The 16,991-nt window shown below is 49.7% G+C and overlaps 1 protein-coding gene across 2 annotated transcripts in view; it reads left to right on the top strand.

The window, feature by feature from the left end:
• Plb1 (phospholipase B1) overlaps positions 1–16,991 on the top strand; it is a 121,104-nt gene that overhangs the window by 56,982 nt on the left and 47,131 nt on the right. For both annotated transcript variants that reach the window (XM_006984819.4, XM_042266896.2), the window contains 12 exons: positions 1,070–1,143; positions 1,827–1,870; positions 5,170–5,278; positions 8,621–8,672; positions 10,255–10,335; positions 12,454–12,519; positions 12,788–12,888; positions 15,270–15,351; positions 15,694–15,798; positions 15,901–15,996; positions 16,126–16,197; positions 16,821–16,859. In XM_006984819.4, the coding sequence (XP_006984881.3) occupies positions 1,070–1,143; positions 1,827–1,870; positions 5,170–5,278; positions 8,621–8,672; positions 10,255–10,335; positions 12,454–12,519; positions 12,788–12,888; positions 15,270–15,351; positions 15,694–15,798; positions 15,901–15,996; positions 16,126–16,197; positions 16,821–16,859 (921 nt within the window). The remainder of the gene's footprint in view (positions 1–1,069; positions 1,144–1,826; positions 1,871–5,169; positions 5,279–8,620; positions 8,673–10,254; positions 10,336–12,453; positions 12,520–12,787; positions 12,889–15,269; positions 15,352–15,693; positions 15,799–15,900; positions 15,997–16,125; positions 16,198–16,820; positions 16,860–16,991) is intronic.

Genomic DNA, 16,991 nt, shown 5'->3' on the forward strand with positions numbered 1-16,991 from the left:
TGATACCCTAAACAAAGCACACTTTTTAAAAAAAAATCAGTTCTATAGAAAGCCTGAGGGGGTTGGTCCCTAGAGGTTCCAAGAAACAAGTTTCTATTTAACGGTCACTCCCAGTAGAATCCAGCTGTTGTCTCCAGCTGCTATCCCCTGGATCAGTTAGAAGGCAGCATCTGCAGGTTTGAACTCTCCAAGGACATTTATGGCCTAGTCTTACTCTGTAGCCCTGTGACAAAAGTCCGGTGAGGTCTGGCATTCCTCACATCCGACCAGTAAGGAGCTTGGCAGGGAGTACCCAGAGTCTAGAAGCCAGGCCCAAGAACTCAAGAGTCCTGACTCTGGGTTCAGAATGCTAGCCCGTTAGCAACCTCCTCCAATGGGACCCCAGCAATTGCTTATCTCAGTGGTCCTACTGTGTGTAACCTTCTAGGAGAGACTGGCAGGCTGGTCCTTGGCATCTTACCAGTTATGTATCTACGGTCTCCTAGAGGATGCTCTCTGGACAGAGAGCCATAGAGAATCACACAGGCATGGGAGGGCAGCAAGTTTGACATGGAGGCAGGTGGAAACGGGAATTAGGTACCAAACTGTAGTGAGCGTAACCTGGGGATTTCTCCTGGAGTTTAGAAATACATGCTTCAGGGGAGGAGACGCCCTAAGGAAACATCTTGCTGTTTCTCACCTGAGCATGCATAGATGTGATGAGGACCGACTTAGCCTATGCTTTCTTTGATGACATGCTTCACAGCTTTTAAAAAAAAAAGGACACAGCACCTTCAAGCACGTGCTTTTGAAAAATATATGCTATAAGGCGCCTGGATCTCTCAGTTGTTGTCTAGACAGGGTTTCCGGGCAGGAGGTACAGCTGTGGAAAGCACCAGGCTTTCCCAGAGGGAGCGAACGATCATCCCGGAAAGGGCGGGAGACGTACCCATAGGAGGTTCCATCTGGATTCGAGAACTTCCCTAGGTGTCCTGCCCAGGCTAATGGGATGGCCCTTCAAACAGGTGGACAGCTGTGGTGTCCTGAGAAAAAGCAGGGGCACCCACCCACTCTTTGCTCTCTCTTTCAGGCAGCCAATGGGGCCGGAGCCGAGCCTGGGAACCTCTTAGGTGTCTTAACTCAATACCGCGGCCTGTCCTGGAGGTGAGCGAGACCCAGATGGTCCCTGCGCCTTCTAGGAAACAGTACATCAAGTGTGTGTGGGGGGATGGGCTATCTCGGTCTTTCTATAACAAACTTCTACATTCAATGTACCGGCCTCCCCCAAAAGAATACAATCCCAGTAGCAGAAGGTGTGGACAGGAGTTTTGGGGGGTGAACAGGCACCAACGTTGTATTCCTAGAAGCCTGTGCTATCTCCTTTGGAAGCTTGGGTCGGGAGACCCTGATGCGCAGGTGCTCTTTCAAAACGGGCTTTTCCAACCTAAACGGGAACAGAAAGACCAGCATCGGCTAGAAACAGTCATGGAGAAGCTAAGTGGCATGAGGATGGCCACAAAAGAAGCCCAGAAGCCCTCTGGATTGGGAAAGGCAGTGAAAGAAACCAACTTAATTCTCCCTGCTCCAACATCAGAGCCGGGCTCCAAGCTAAAACAAAAGCAGCCCCAGTAGCGACAATTTAACTTCTTTGGTCTGTTTTGTTTGCTCGAGCGGACGTCCAGGGAGAGAGGAAAGGAGTTGCGTTCTGATTTGGGTTTTTGATTCTCGTGAAGAAATGATGGGTAGAGGGTGAGTCCCCCGAGCTGTGACTCAGGCGGGAAATCTGTTTTGTTTAGGCTTGGCTGGCATATTAAACCTTCCTTTTCTTTCCTGCTTCTCACCAACAGCGTCGGAGGAGATGAGAACATCAGGACCGTGACCACCCTGGCCAGTGAGTACCTTGGTGCCTTCGGGCGGGGTGGCTGCGCCTGAGCCCTCTGCGCCCCCTACTGGCGGCCGCCAGCCTCGCAAGGCGGCAGGACGCCGCTGAGTACAGTAGGGGGCGCTGCTTCCCTGAGGTTGCCATCCCGGCTCGACTCCTCAGCTAATTAAAAAAGCCTTGGAGGGTTTTGTCTTTTTTCAGTGTTTTTCAATGGGAAATCGTCTTTATCCAATAAATGAGTGCAGAAAAAAAAAAAAAGAGCGAGCGAAAGAGCTTAGACCAAATCTTAGGACAATCATTTAAAAGTGATCCAATAAAGAAGGATTGGACTGCCATTGTGGATCTAGAGCCTATCTGGGAAGTTTTGCACTTAGGCCTGGCTGGTTGGGCATCTCTGTCCACAAAGACCTTGCTGTATAAAGCCGCAGCAATCGCAGCAGTGAGAGATGAAGTTACCTTGCTCAGGCTGTGCAAACAGAGCCTTGTTTGGGGCTCGACATTTTCCTTAATGCTTTGCCAACAACCCACTCGGATGATTTTTTTTTTTTTTTTTTTTTTTTTAGCTTGGCTACATTTTTCTGAAGGGTCTGCCTTAATCTTTTTGGGTATGGCTATGGGCAATGCTTTCCATTATGTTATTTGATTATTTTTAGTACTGCCCAATCCCAGTGTTTATTCTTAAAGTACACTTTCTTTTAAGAAGGTGTTGAGAGCCGGGCGTGGTGGCGCACGCCTTTAATCCCAGCACTCGGGAGGCAGAGGCAGGCGGATCTTTGTGAGTTCGAGGCCAGCCTGGGCTACCAAGTGAGCTCCAGGAAAGGCGCAAAGCTACACAGAGAAACCCTGTCTCGAAAAAACCAAAAAAAAAAAAAAAAAAAAAAAAAAAAAAAAAAAAAAAAGAAGGTGTTGAACAATATTTACAGTGAATTCTTTTCTTCTTAGAAACCCCTAGGGATTTTTGCCTGGGGTTGGGGCGGGGAGTTGATTGGTTTCATTATTACTACTTTTGGGGGTACATAACCCTTTGATATATATTTTGAGCTGAGACATTATTTGAGTCTTTTATTTTATTTTATTTTATTTTACAATACTATTCAGTTCATTATTTGAGTCTTAAGCCAGCAAGTTTAGACAGGACAGTAGAGATTCTTAATGTCCACATTGGCACACTTGATAGGACTTTATGTCTATTATCTATTTCAGTTCTTGGAAAACTGTTGAATTTAAGTAGGTACAGTTCCGTGTTCTGAGTACACTCTGTCCCCATTTGCCGAGAGGTGACTTAGGCTGCTTCTGTAACTGTGACGATCTTGGCCTTGAGATGCCCCAGCAAGATGGCTGGACATCATGTTGCTCAAGATCATTCACCAAAGTGCTTTACAAATGACGGAGACAGTGTCACCCCTCAGGCAGACTCCCTGACACACTTAGCTTAGCTCTTCCACCTTTCCTAGTGGGAGGAAGCTACCTGTAGAGCTGCATGGTTCAGGGTAGAACAGGCGTGTGGAAATGTACAGTGACAGTGTGAGGTCACAACAGAGCTTCCGCCCGGCGCCCTGCTTGATGTAACCCAGCAGATGCTCCAACACAGGGTGTGTGGGAGACAGAACTCTGCCCTGATGGTGTCAGCAAATCTCCAGGGCGGGGCATTGCCCCCCCCCCCCCCCGAAAGACAGACGCAGGAATCAATAATCAGCAAGTGGGGAGAAAAAGGTCTGCACTGTGGAAAAAAGCCAGCAAGGGACTAGTCATTGAGATGTGGGGGAATAGAAATGTTAGGAATGAAAAATCTCAGTGAAATCAGTGATATATAATGGAAAGCATTGCCAAGAGCTATAACCAAAATGGAAAAACCCCAGGGATGGAGGAAAAGATGGATGAAATCTTTGATCAAATAGCAATAAAATAATAAATGAATATATGACCATAATGTCTAAGAACTCTGGGATGTAATCAAGAGGTGAGACCTAAGAATGGCTAAGATAGAAGGAGATGAGATAAATACTAAATGAATACAGAATTATCCAATTCAATTTATAATGTAACATTTCTCAAAATTAGAGAAAAATAATCAAACACAAGAGACATTTAGAATACAAAATAGAACCTGACCAAAGAATCACAATGTATTATAGACAGTATCTAAAGTTAAAAAGCAAAGAAAAAATATTAGTAGCTATAAAGGGGAAATGCCAACTCGCCCACAAAGACAAATACATCAGAATTACAACAGATCTCATCAACAACCATAGAAGTCAGGAGAATGTGGAATTATTTATTTCAAGCCCTGAAGGTAAGTAACTGCCAATCAAAATTGCTACATCCAGCAAAACTACCTTTAAAAATTGATGAAAAATAAAACTAACTTTTCGGCAAAGAAAAGCCAAGAACCGGACAGATCCACTAACGAATTCTCCCATACCTTTGGAGGAGAGCAACAGCAGTCCTAAAACCATTCTATAAAACAGAGGGCAAGAGTACTTACTATCTACACAGCGAACATCATCCTCACACCAACCCTGATGTACACAGAGTAGCATTAAAAAAAAGACCCATTTCCTTTGTGATTATAGATGCAAAACATCTCAATAAAATACTTGCAAATTAAATTCAAGTACACATGGAGACCATATGCCAGTCAGTTTCATTCCAGAGATAACATGAATGCATTGACATATATAAATTAGTATGGACAGAAATCACATGATCATCTCAATAGATGAGGAAAAGACTTCAACAGCCCTTCATGATAAAAATCCTTAAAGAAGGACCTGAAGGAAAAAAAAACAAAAAAACCCTCAGTGTAGCACATTACTATGTGCTGTGCCTGATGTAAAGCAGAGTTCTCAACCTGTGGGTCATGACCCCCATGGGGGTTAAAGGATTCTTCATGGGGGTCACCCAAGGCCATCCTGCATGTTAGGTATTTATATTACAATGCATAATAGTAGAGAATTAGTTATGAAGTAGCAACAAAAATAATGTCATAGTTGGGGGTCACCACAACACAAGGGGGCTGTATTCAAGGGTCGCAGCATCAGGGAGGTCGAGGGTCACCGCTGTAAAGTCTAAGGCACCCAGCATTCTGTTCCATGCTGGGCTGTGGGTCAGGGGCCATCCTTTGTCCCCCACACTCGATGGCCAAAGTCGGCCACGTAATCCCAGCACTCAAGAGGCTTAGGTAGGAAGATGACCAGTTCAAGGATAGCCTGGGCTATAGCTGTAAGTGACCCTGTCACAAAACAATGAAAGAGTCTTGGGAAGGTTGCTGTGGGGGTCATGGGTAAACACGTCCCTTGTATTTCCAGACATCCTCCGGGAATTCAACCCCGCCTTGAAGGGCTTCTCTGTCGGCACCGGGAAAGAAAACACGGACAAGGCGTCCTTCAATCAGGCCGTGGCGGGAGCCAAATCTGAGTGAGCCTGAGTATCCCGGAGCGGGGTGCGAGCTGGGGAGGACGGAAGCAGGGAGGGGCGGGAGAGCTTTAGTGTAGGTTCAGAGTCTTGGTCTGGGTAGAGTCGGGGTGAGAAGCCGGAGTGGGCTGTCTTGGGAGAGTCCTTCGCTGTCAGACACACAAATCTGGCAGTGTACACTCAGCCCTGCCCTAGCAACTGATCAGATTCCTCTGATGGCCTCGTGGGTAAACCCTATGCCCTCACAAAGCAGTGGCTGTGAACGGGCTCATGGGGAGTCCCCCGTTATTAGCTTGTTCCTGTTGTTTTTGAGTCTCACATTCCCTGCCTTCCTTAGAGGGTCATTTGGGGCTCTGCACTCTTTATGCTTCCGGTGCCATAGGAAGCACACTGACATGGGAAGGGAGCCCTGAATGGCATCCACATGTCTTCCTTGGCCCCTACAAGTCTCCGAAGCACATGGGGCAAGGCTGTCACAGGTTGACAGCATCTCGGATACAAAATCTCTAGTGAGCTCTACCCTTGCATAGACTGGGTGAGGATGGCGGTCTGTTTGGTTTTTACTCTTTGGCTCTTTAGCTCTTTTGGAAGACCCGCCACCCAGCTCCCAAATAAATCCACACGGAGTCTTACTTATAAAAGCCCGGTCTTAGCTTGGCTTGTTTCTAGCCAGCTTTCCTTAAATTATTTTGTCTGCCTTTTGCCTCTGGGCTTATTTCCTTTTCTTACTTCTGTGTATCTTACTTTCATTCTTACTCTGTGGCTGGCCGGGTGTCTGTGGCTGGGTGGCTGGCCCCTAGCATCCTCCTCTCCTTGTTCTCTTGCTCCTCTTTTTCTTGTTCCTTCCAGATTTCTCCTATTTATTCTCTCTGCCTGGCAGCCCCACCTGTTTCTCTCTCCTGCCTCACTATTGGCCATTCAGCTCTTTATTAGACCATCACATGTTTTAGACAGGCACAGTAGCACAGCTTCACAGAGTTAAACAAATGCAACATAAAAGAAGGCAACACACCTTTGCATCATTAAAACAAATGCTCCACAGCGTAAACAAATACAACACATCTTAAAATAGTGCTCCACAGCAGTGGTCCCAGTGCTAATTCAGTAGGGCTGCAGGGATCCCCTAAGAAAACATCTAGTGGCTCAGAGACCATGCCCCATGGTGCTGCTGACTCTATGGTCCCCAAAAACTAGCAGGTCAGCGTTCCTGGTACCCCCAGCTCTGCTTGCATGCTATTCAAAGACTGAGTGTCCCTGGGGGTCTTTTTCCTAGCCAATGAACACACGAACACCACATCCAATTAGGGAAACGTGTAAAAAGATCTTTTTTTCTATTTTACCCCAATTTTCCTTCCAGATTTAGCACAGACCATACATCTCCGTGTGGGTCTGAAGATTTTTTTTTTTTTTTTTTTTTTTTTTTTTTTTTTTGTAGTTTGGTCCCAAGACTCCCTGATGTTTCCCCAGCCCTCAAGGCTCTCCTGGAGCTCATAAACATCCTCTGAGTAGCTTTCGCATTAACTTTCCCTATAGGGAAGACAGCTCATGCCAAGTCTAATAGGCTTTAGAATTAATTTGAAGGCTGCTTCTTTCTTTGGCAAGAGGGGTGAGAGGCTAGTGGCCTACCACTTTCAAGCTAAAGCTGGCTTTAACATTATAGAGTTTCTCTTCCCCGGTGTATATCATCAGCTGGTAACCGCACCAGAAGGAAGGCCGTTCTAAACATGATTAGATCAGGGAGACACGTAAGAACGGACATGCATGCAGAGTCAAGGCCCTATGACTAACTGCCTGGAATCTGTGACCGTCCTTTTCCTTCGGCCCTAGGGAAGATATCCAGGTGGTAGAGAAAAGCAGGGCCAGGAGGGTGGTTCCCATATTACACTTGAATCTATAGCACAAAGAAGATATGCAGCCTGGGCAGGTACAGCAAGCGGACCCCGGGGTCTGCCCTTGGGTCTTGCAGGCTTTGTTCCCATCTTGATCATAACCCTCCGTATACACACAGCAGTGCCCAAGTTACAGAAACACCTTCATGGTTGGCCTCCTTGTGTTCCACACAGTAACTCTGTGAGCTGCACAACGCAGAGGGATTATTACCTGGATTTCTAATCGGTTAATTCAGGCTAAGCCTGAGCCCACCGAGTACCCATTCCAAACCAGGGTTCAAAGACAGAGGGGCTGCCCTGATAAGCGCAGATCCACAGATGAGAAACAGGTTAAGAGACTCAATGTGTCTCCTCCCAAGTAGCTGCTCCCCAGGGTTCTAGGGCCAAGGTCAGAGCAACTGGGTTTAGTAGTTAAGAGGGAGGTAAGACAGCTGGTGTTACCTGTTGGGCAAGGTGCCTGGGGAAACTTCGAAGATGGTGTCGGTGCTAGTGATAATAGAAATCATTCTAAGGAGGCTTGCCTTGCGTTAGGCACTGAGCTCTTTACGTGACCCTCATTTGGCTCTCTCGACCCCATGGAGGCAAGGCTGCCGGCTGATTTTACACTGGGTTTGTAAGGTAAAGATGTCAGAGAGGTAGGTGGTCACGGGTAGACCTGGGACTCAAACCTATGCTACCTGGCAGAATAGGGGCTCTTACTCAAGGGCTGCTTGACTCTCACTTGCACCCACGATGCCTTTCCTTAAGCAGGTTGATCTCCCTGGTTACAGCTTTTTTTGTTTTCCGTTATGGAGACTGAGCCGAAGGCAAGCACTCTGACACGGAGCTCTGGGTCATTTTAAACTGAGGTCACCTTGTAGGGCAGGCAGGCCATGGCCTCTGCTAAAATGGGCGTGAGTTGGGCAGCACGTGATGTAAAATGTTTACGAGAGACCTGTATGCCTTGAACAAGCCCGGCTTGGAAGAGAAACCGGAAGTGTATCATTAAATACGCCAACCTGAAAATAAACCCGCTGAGAGTCAACCCCCACCCCCAAAAACATGCAAGCTCCTGCCCATCTCAGGTGGTCAGTCCTCCCTCAGGTGGTCAGTCCTCCCCGGTGAAGCCTGGGTAGAGAAGGAGCGCTCTCGCTCTCTCGCTCGCGCTCTCTCTCTCTCTCTCTCTCTCTCTCTCTCTCTCTCTCTCTCTCTCTCTCTCTCTCTCTCTCTCTCTCGTCTCTCCCTCCCTCCCTCCCTCCCTCCCTCCCTCCCTCCCTCCCTCCCTCCCTCCCTCTCTCTCTCTCTCTGTGTGTGTGTGTGTGTGTGTGTGTGTGTGTGTGTGTGTGTGTGTGTGTGTGTGTGGTGGGGTTCCAGTCCTGCCCCGCCACCCGCCGAAGTGGATTACCAATTGCTACTGCCCCTACATGGCCCTTCCTGTCACTAACCCTCCTCATTCAACTCCTATGTGTTCCCACAGTGGCTTAGTTACCCAGGCCCAAAAGCTGGTGAGCCTGATGAAGGCAGACAAGGTGAGTCTGGACACATCGAGGTGGGACTCCACAGAACGGGAGGAGAAATCCCCTAGACACCGAGCAGTCGGGAGGAGGGTGAGAGGGTGCAGAGGATCCGGGCCAGGTTTCTAGCCCATCTGAGCCCTGAACCTCTGTGCCTTGGCAAATGTGGTTCCCATTCAGTGTGTTAGCCAGCTGTACAGAGTAAACGTGTATTGCCAGCCAAGCCTGGGACTGTAGAGACATGAGGACAATTCAACACTTCCCATCCTCCAGGAGTTTAGAAGAGGAGACCAGCATTGAAGGATCAAGACTCTGAAGCAGTTGGTTCAGGCTTTGTAAAGAGAGTTACTCATAGAGTGGAGGAAGGCACCACAGGCCTAGGTCCCCTGCTTGGCAGGATTCCGAAGGGAGACAGGGGTTTGGCTGGGTTCTAACAGATGAGTGTGAGATTGTCTCTCAGCTAAGAGAGACGTGCAGGCCCAGTGCTGATCTGGTTTGGGAGGTGGTCTCGGGTGGATAAAATAACAACAAGGGATCAATGTTGGTTATTTTTATCTAATGCCATGCACCCCCCCCCAAAGTCCATTATCAGGAGAGTTTCAGAATGTGTCTATGTCCACTGTCAAACTGGCCAACATCCCCTCTCTCCCTCCCATCATTCCCATCATCCTCCTTCCGCCTCGTTTGGAAGCAGAGGCCAGAGAAGTGAGGTTTACGTGGCTCAGAGATGACGTAAGAGGCTGTGAGCGCCACCGCCACCCTTGGGCCATGGTGTATGGAAAACACATATGTTCATATCGCCACCTCCCCTTCCATGCAGCCTATGACTTCAAACACTTCTCTGGCGCTCTCGTGCAGGAGGGTAGAGTCTAGAGGTGGCAAACTCTCCCGGCCATGTTCTCGAAACCACTGTGTGTTGCTCTGACCAGCTACCCCAGCTGGAGCTTTTCTTTTTTCTTTTCTTTTCTCTTTTCTTCTCTTCTATTTCCTTTCCTTTCCCCCTTCCTTCCTTCCTTCCTTCCTTCCTTCCTTCCTTCCTTCCTTCCTTCCTTCCTTCCTTCCTTCCTTCCTTCCTTCCTTCCTTCCTATTTTGGTCTTTCCAGACAGGGATTCTCTGTAGCTCTGGCTGTCCTGGAACTCTCTGTAGACCAGGTTGGCCTTGAACTCAGAGATCACTGGCCTCTGCCTCCCTAGCACCAGGACTACAGGCATGTGCCTCTAGGCCCAGCTCCAGCTGGAATTGTTCATGGGTGCCTTTAACTCATGTGAATAGCTGAGTTAGGAAATTTGTTCTAGAATCTTCTAGAAATCTGGAAGATGATCTGTCTCCTGTAAAGCTAATTGTGAGAACCCCAGATTTCTAGAAGATTCTAGAACAAATTTCCCTTCCCAGGGCCAGGACTTATTTCCCTATCTCCCACCCCTTCCTGGCCATGCTAGAGACCGAGAGCAAAACTCGGAGAGCTCCTCCCACTGATGTGATTGGAGACAGACCTATGTCCTACTGTGCCAAGAAAAGTTTGAGCTCTCTGGCATGTGGGGAACTGCCTCTTTGGGAGTTTCCTGATTGACCCTGCTTGTTTTCTGTGCATTTCAGACAATAGACTTCCAGGAGGACTGGAAGGTCATCACTGTGTTTATAGGAGGCAATGACCTCTGTGATTCTTGCAATGACCTGGTAAGTCCCCAGCCCCTCACCCTCGGGAAGGATTTCCATAGTTGGCCACTGGCTCCTGGAACAGCGTAGCTAGGTCAGGACTCTGTTCATGGCTTGTCATGGATCCAACTGAGGATGAATTAACCCTAAGATCCAGAGGACGTTCCCCTTGAAGGCTGGTCCTGATGACGTTGCTTAGTGAGGGAGCCTGATGATATCATTCTAGAAAACAAGATAACCTTGTGTTGTTTGAGAAACTCTCCCTTGTTTTCATAGCTAATGATAGGCCAGCTCCTCTCCACAGCACTGCCCAGCCTCGTCAGTTCTGCCTTTGTGCGGTTGCTAGAGAAAGTGATTTCCCACGGAGGTGATGAAGCAAGGTTCAGATCTGCACCTCTTGGGGCTGATGGGAAGCCCCCAACAGAGGCTGTTGATCTATGGCTGCCATGTAATCCTGGATTCCCAAGTCCCTCTGAAGGAGACCCCTTAGACCATACCACCTGTCTCACACCCGTACCTGTGCCCCACGCTGTGCCCCGCGCAGGGGGGGGGGGAGAAGGGGAAGCCATGGCAAATGAAACACAAGCTCTGTCCTTGGAGTTTCCCTCAGCCAGGGCCCAGAAATAAGCAACTCTTCATAACACAAGAGACATCACCATGGGGTTCTGACAACACACAAATCAGAGAGTCCACAACCAAAGTAGCCTTGGTGTACGGAGGGCTGGGAACTTTAAAGCTGAGATCCAACAAGCTGCTGGGGACAGGAAAGGCTTGGGGACCTCAGTACACGCCCCCTCTAGCTTCCTGAGGGACACAGCTTTACCCTGTTGTAAAGTGGGGTGCTCGGAGAGCTGTCATCCACAAGAGGGGTTCCAGCCCCGTGCTCTGAAAATGGGGCTGGAGAGGTGGCCCTGCCAGTGACATGTCACTATGCACGCATGGAGACCTGAGGTTGATCGCCCAGCACCCACAGCAGCAGCCAGCTGTGCCGGTGCACACCTGTGACCCCGGTGCGCCTGTGACGGTGCACACCTGTGACCCCGGTGTGCTGTGACAGTGCACACCTGTGACCCTGGTGTTTGTGTCATGCACACCTGTGACCCTGGTGTTTGTGTCATGCACACCTGTGACCCTGGTGTGCTGTGACAGTGCACACCTGTGACCCTGGTGTTTGTGTCATGCACACCTGTGACCCTGGTGTTTGTGTCATGCACACCTGTGACCCTGATGTGCTTGTGACGGTGCACACCTGTAACCCTGGGACACTTGTGATAGTGCACACCTATGACCCTGGTGTGCTTGTGTTGTGCACACCTGTGACCCCGGTGCGCCTGTGATGGTGCACACCTGTGACCCCATTACTCGGGAGAGACAAAGGTATTCCTGGGACTTGCTAACCAACCAGTTTAGCTGAACAGTAAAGCTCCAGATTCAGTGGAAGAGCCTGTCCCAAAGGAGGAGGTGGAGACCACTGAGGAGGATGCCTGGTGCCAGCCTCTGCCTGCATGTGCATATACATGGATGTCTGCCTCTATCCATTCTCTCCTCTCCTCTCTCTCTCTCTCTCTCTCTCTCTCTCTCTCTCTCTCTCTCTCTCTCTCTGTCACACACACACACACACACAAACCTCTAAAACCACAGATATAAAAATCAGAGTGTATTTATGTTTTGGGGCCCCACAAACCACCCCCTTTCCCCCCACTACATCCTTGAGGCCCTTGCTTGGATGTGATTCTAGGCACCTGAGGCTCAGCCCAGACTCTCTCTCTGATGGCACAGGAAGAGGGCAGAGAGTAGACCCAGAGACTGTTTACACTGCAGAGCCTGAGGTCATCTGCTCCGACACCCCCATTTTAGAGGAGTTCAGAGAAGCGATACGGCATAGCCAAGGCTCTATGCCAATACAAAATCAATTCCGAGTTTCCCTTGGCCCTGGGCAAAAGAAAGGACCCTTTCCTGAGAGCCGTGGCGAGTTCTAGCATTGTATCTAGGGCCCCCAAAGACAAACCTTGTGTTTCAATATTGCCAACTCCGACCGAAATACAGAAAAAGGAAAAGCCAAAATAAGAAACAGTCTTGTTTACTTGGGAGGAGACGGGTTGATTCATGGGCCTCAGGAGATTCTTCCTCTGCCTGCAGGATCACTTTTCTCCCCAAAACTTCACGAACAACATCAGGAAGGCCCTGGACATCCTCCATGCAGAGGTACGGGCCTTAGACCACACGGGCGTCTGAGTGGCTCTGTCATAGCCATCATTTGTAGCCTCGGCGGCTGGGACGCAGCTCTGGCTTTGTTCTGAGGCCACCTTGGCTGCAGCCTGCATGCACTGGCATCCTTGGAGAGCACAGTGAAAGGAGAAAGAAAGTGGGTGGGGTCAGGAAGAGGTCACAAGATCTGAGCTCCAGCCCCCACGTGAGAAGCTGATGCTACGCTTCACATGTCACCTTGGTGACTGATGCCATGTTCCCGCAGGTTCCCCGGGCCTTTGTGAACATGGTGGAAGTGATCGGGATTATCGCCCTGAGGGAGCTATACAAAGAACCTCAAGTCAGCTGCCCACGGCTCATCCTCAGGTCTGGTGGGAACCCCTCCCATGGTCCTAAAGGGTCGTGGACCTTAGCATATTCTTTAGGAAACCCCAGGGTAGAGTATGGGGATTGTTAGGACCACTCCACATTTTAACCTGAAAAGGGTCTCCCTGGGGGCATCTCAGGATATTAAAAAAAAAAAACAAACCAAACATCAGTGTAGACCTCAACAATCTCTCTGAGGGAGCGCATGGGGCATCTCTTCCTGTTTCTGTTGCTGTGACAAGCCACAGGACCCCTTCATCAAGGAAGGGAGAAGAGGGTGTTAGGAATGGGGTCAGGCCATGGGTAAGACTTGGGGGAGCACTCAGCTTACGACTAAGACCTATCTCACAGAATACCCAGAGCATAGTCACCACCTCCCAGAGGCCCATCCCCAGGACAGTGTTTCTGACTGGGTATGTGGATGCTCCGGGTGGGACCAGTACAGGGCCACTGTCACTCCTTAGAAGAAAAAGAAGAGGGATCAGAATCAGCAGGGTCTCGAGGACAGTCTCCTCTCAGAGGAGAGCATCCTAGTCCTCTGAAGGACGCTCCTAAGAGGCTGGCCTCAGCCTCCAGAACCGACCAAAGATGGCTCCCCTCTAGCACCATTATAAGTGTATATGACCTTTGGAAGGAAGTTGCATGGCCATTCCCCACCGATTCTGCCCCGAAAGCTCCTCTCTGCACCGCTTGCCTGGGTCGTCACAGGGCTGTACAAACCTTCCTCCCCTGCCCTCCAGCTCTGTGCAAGCCCCCACCGCCGCATCCCTGAGCACGCCACGTGACCATTAGTCACCGGCTGGCGGTGATTACCCCCGACAGCCTGTGAGCACTGAGTCACAGCCAGTAGAGCGGAGGGGCTGTCTGCTGAATAACCGAATGAATAATTCACAAGGGCCAGCCAGCCTTGTTCTTGGAAATTAAGGGGGGTACACTGATCCCTGGAGAACTCTGGCAGACCGTCCCTAAGGGAGTATAGGCAGACGGCACAGGTTCCCTAGAGAAGGCTTCGGGGTACTGTGGAGCAGGAACAGGCTGCCTGCCAGGGACGCGTGTCTATTGACACAGCTGGTGTCAGGCACGCTATTTTCAACCTGCTGACTCCTCTGCCAGCTTCCACTTTCTCCTGTCCCTGGGACGTGCAGGGGATTCGGTATGGAAATGCTTTCCGCTCCAGAGCAGATCCCCCCGAAAGCCTCCCACTGCTGGCCACTGCAAAGCTTTGCAGACCACTAGAACCCGACGTTCGGAGCAAGGCGTTAGAAGATGAGAATGTCAGCGTTGGCGAAATCAAGGGCTTCCTTCTCTTGGGACCAATCTCTCCACCTCTCTGCCGTTCTGTCTCAGTGGCCAAGCCTCTTTGGTGGTGCTGCCTCTATGCTGAGCCACCTGGGCTGTTATTACCTTATCCCCCAGGCCAAACGTCCAGATTCACCGGCTGGTAAGCCAGAGTGGAGCTGCAGACTGGCGGACACAGTTTAACTCAGAGACTGAGTTGGAAGTCCCTGCTCCAGTCCACGTCCAAGGCTGTGTGACATTGAGAAAGTTACTTAACTACTGAGCTTTGGTCATTTCCTCTACCCCGATCCCTTGGAAAGTCTGCTACCTCTGAACTATATCTCTAGCCCTTTTAATTTTTTTTTTTTTGACGGCATCTTGCATATCCCAGACTGACTTCAAACTTTCTCTATAGCCGAGAATGACCTTCAACTTCTGATTTTCCTGCCTCTACTTCCCAGAGTGCTAGGATCACAAGCAGGGACCCCCATGCCCAGTTTTGGGGTGTTAGGGACAGAACTCAGGATTTTAGGCATGCTAGACAGGCGCTCTACCAACTGTGCCACCTCCCCAGCCCCCTGTTCATTTTTTATGTTAAGAATAGTATCTTGTTAAGCTGCCCAGGCTGGCTTCAAACTCGTGATCATCTTCCTTAGCTGTTGAAATAACTAGAATGACATGCTGTGCCAGCTTCAGATTTCTCTCCTGTAAAATGAGGTCAATAATGATTTCTGGAGTGGCTAAGAGATTTAAACATATCAGTACATGGTGCTTGGCTCCGTTAACATGTAATGTGTACTAGCAATTATTGCTACCGTCACTATTGCCGTTTGGGAGGAGGTGTGTCTCTCTGCACATCTCTCTCCAACCATCAGATGACTCAGCTTCATAAATCACTCCTCCAGACATCAGGGGGAAGCGTTTGGTTTCCAAGAGCAAGTTCATGGCCATTTTCTGTGGCTTCCTCTTGACCTAGCCTTAGATTCCTGATGCCTCCTTCAGCTTAAAAAGAAATACACTGAGGCTCCTGACCAGAGCCTTGGCATCACCCATTCAGGATGATGACCTCGGGCTGGGGGTGTCTCTTTGGTTTTGTCCGGCAGGAACCTGTGTCCTTGTGTCCTGAAGTTTGATGATAACTCAACAGAATTTGCCGCCCTGGTTGAAAGGAACAGGCAGTATCAGGTAAGCCAGGAGAGGGTTCTGCCACTGCGCAGGGCTCGGGGAGGTCTGTATCAGGCAGAGTTAGTTGATGCTAAGTATCTTGTCTTTAACTGAGTGAGCGGTGACTGCCAAGGACCTTGCCAAAGGAAGCACATTCAAGGATGATAGGGACCACAGTGCAGCTTCTTAGAAGCTTCAGAATGAAGTCTCAGAACACGCTTCACCGGACCCCTTTCCCCCATAGCCTCCTCCTCCCTTAGGAAGGAATTCAAGCCGTGGTTGAAAGTAGTGGGTAAGACACGAGACTGGTTTCATTGTGTTCCTCCAGCTGTTCCAGCCTCTGTCTCTTGTCTCCTCCTGCAGAAAGGCACTGAACAGCTGATTGAGAGCGGGCGATATGACACTAGAGATGATTTCACCGTGGTTCTCCAGCCGTTCTTTGAATATGTGCCCATGCCTCGGACCCCGGTAAAGCAATGATGCATTGGGGATGAGGGGGGACCCCAGAGGATATGCACCTGCGTTTTTCTGCCATCTGTAACCATTTCTCTCTTCTTGTCCGGTGACTAGGAGGGCCTGCCCGATAGCTCTTTCTTTGCCCCCGACTGTTTCCACTTTAGCAGAAAGACTCATGCACGCTCAGCCACTGCCCTCTGGAAGAACATGGTAAGAATCCGCCCTTCCAGTCCAGCTGCCTGCATCTCTCCTCCTCCTCCTCCCTCCCACCTCCCCCACCCCCTGCATCTTGACCAAGCCACCTGGTCCACCTTCCCCTCTTCTTGCTTGTTTGTTTAGCTGGAACCTGTTGGCCACAAGACAAGACAACACAATTTTGAAAACAAGATCCCTATTATGTGTCCAAACCAGGTAGAGTGGGCTGTCCTGGCAACGCCCTCTGACCACAGACGGGAAAGTAGGGAAGGGTGGGGGAGGGGGGCTAAAATGGACCTTAGAGCTAGGAAAGCAGATTTTAACCAGCAGGAAAAGCAGAACGGGACCCCAGTTTCCACTCCCAAACCGTCAGATCCCTGGAGTTTTGTAGCTGTACCCTCTGAGGCTTCTGAATTCTTCTGGGTCCCCAGAACAGTCTCAGACTTTTCACTGGGAACTACTGGACCAGGGCTTGCATGGGAGGAAATTAGAAGTGGAGGGATCTGCTTTTTCTTGCTTAAGGAACCCAGGTCACTGTAGGGCAAAGTGGGTGGGTGGCAAGGCAGCCTATTGGGAAGGGGCAGGGTGGAGAAACAAGACCCAACACCCTTCGCCAATAGGCTGAGTGTGGGAAAGCATACACATACCTTCCTGGTAGCTACTTACGGGTTCAGTCTGAGTCTTGGGGCTGGGTTCAGGTTATAGAGAAGACCCTGGTGCACGTGGTGGTCAGTCTTTCTGGAAGGGTCTAAGCTCTAACTGTGGCACTGAGCAGGCTAGGAAAGGGTATGTCTAGGCTGGTGTGAAGCCAGCCACTGTTCCCTCTCCTCTTCCCACAGACCTTGCCATTTCTGAGAACCTACAAGAACAGCAACCAGGTATCTCCCTAAGTCTTCCTTTGATTTACCAGGCAATGGGGCAGGCAGTCCCTACTGATGGGAAGATGGATGAGAACCCCTGACAGAAAGCAGAAGATGGTTCGGACCCTTTCATAAAATCATCTCCCCACC

This window comes from Peromyscus maniculatus, chromosome 22, assembly GCF_049852395.1.
Source record: "Peromyscus maniculatus bairdii isolate BWxNUB_F1_BW_parent chromosome 22, HU_Pman_BW_mat_3.1, whole genome shotgun sequence".
In the NCBI taxonomy this organism is placed as follows: Eukaryota; Metazoa; Chordata; class Mammalia; order Rodentia; family Cricetidae; genus Peromyscus; species Peromyscus maniculatus.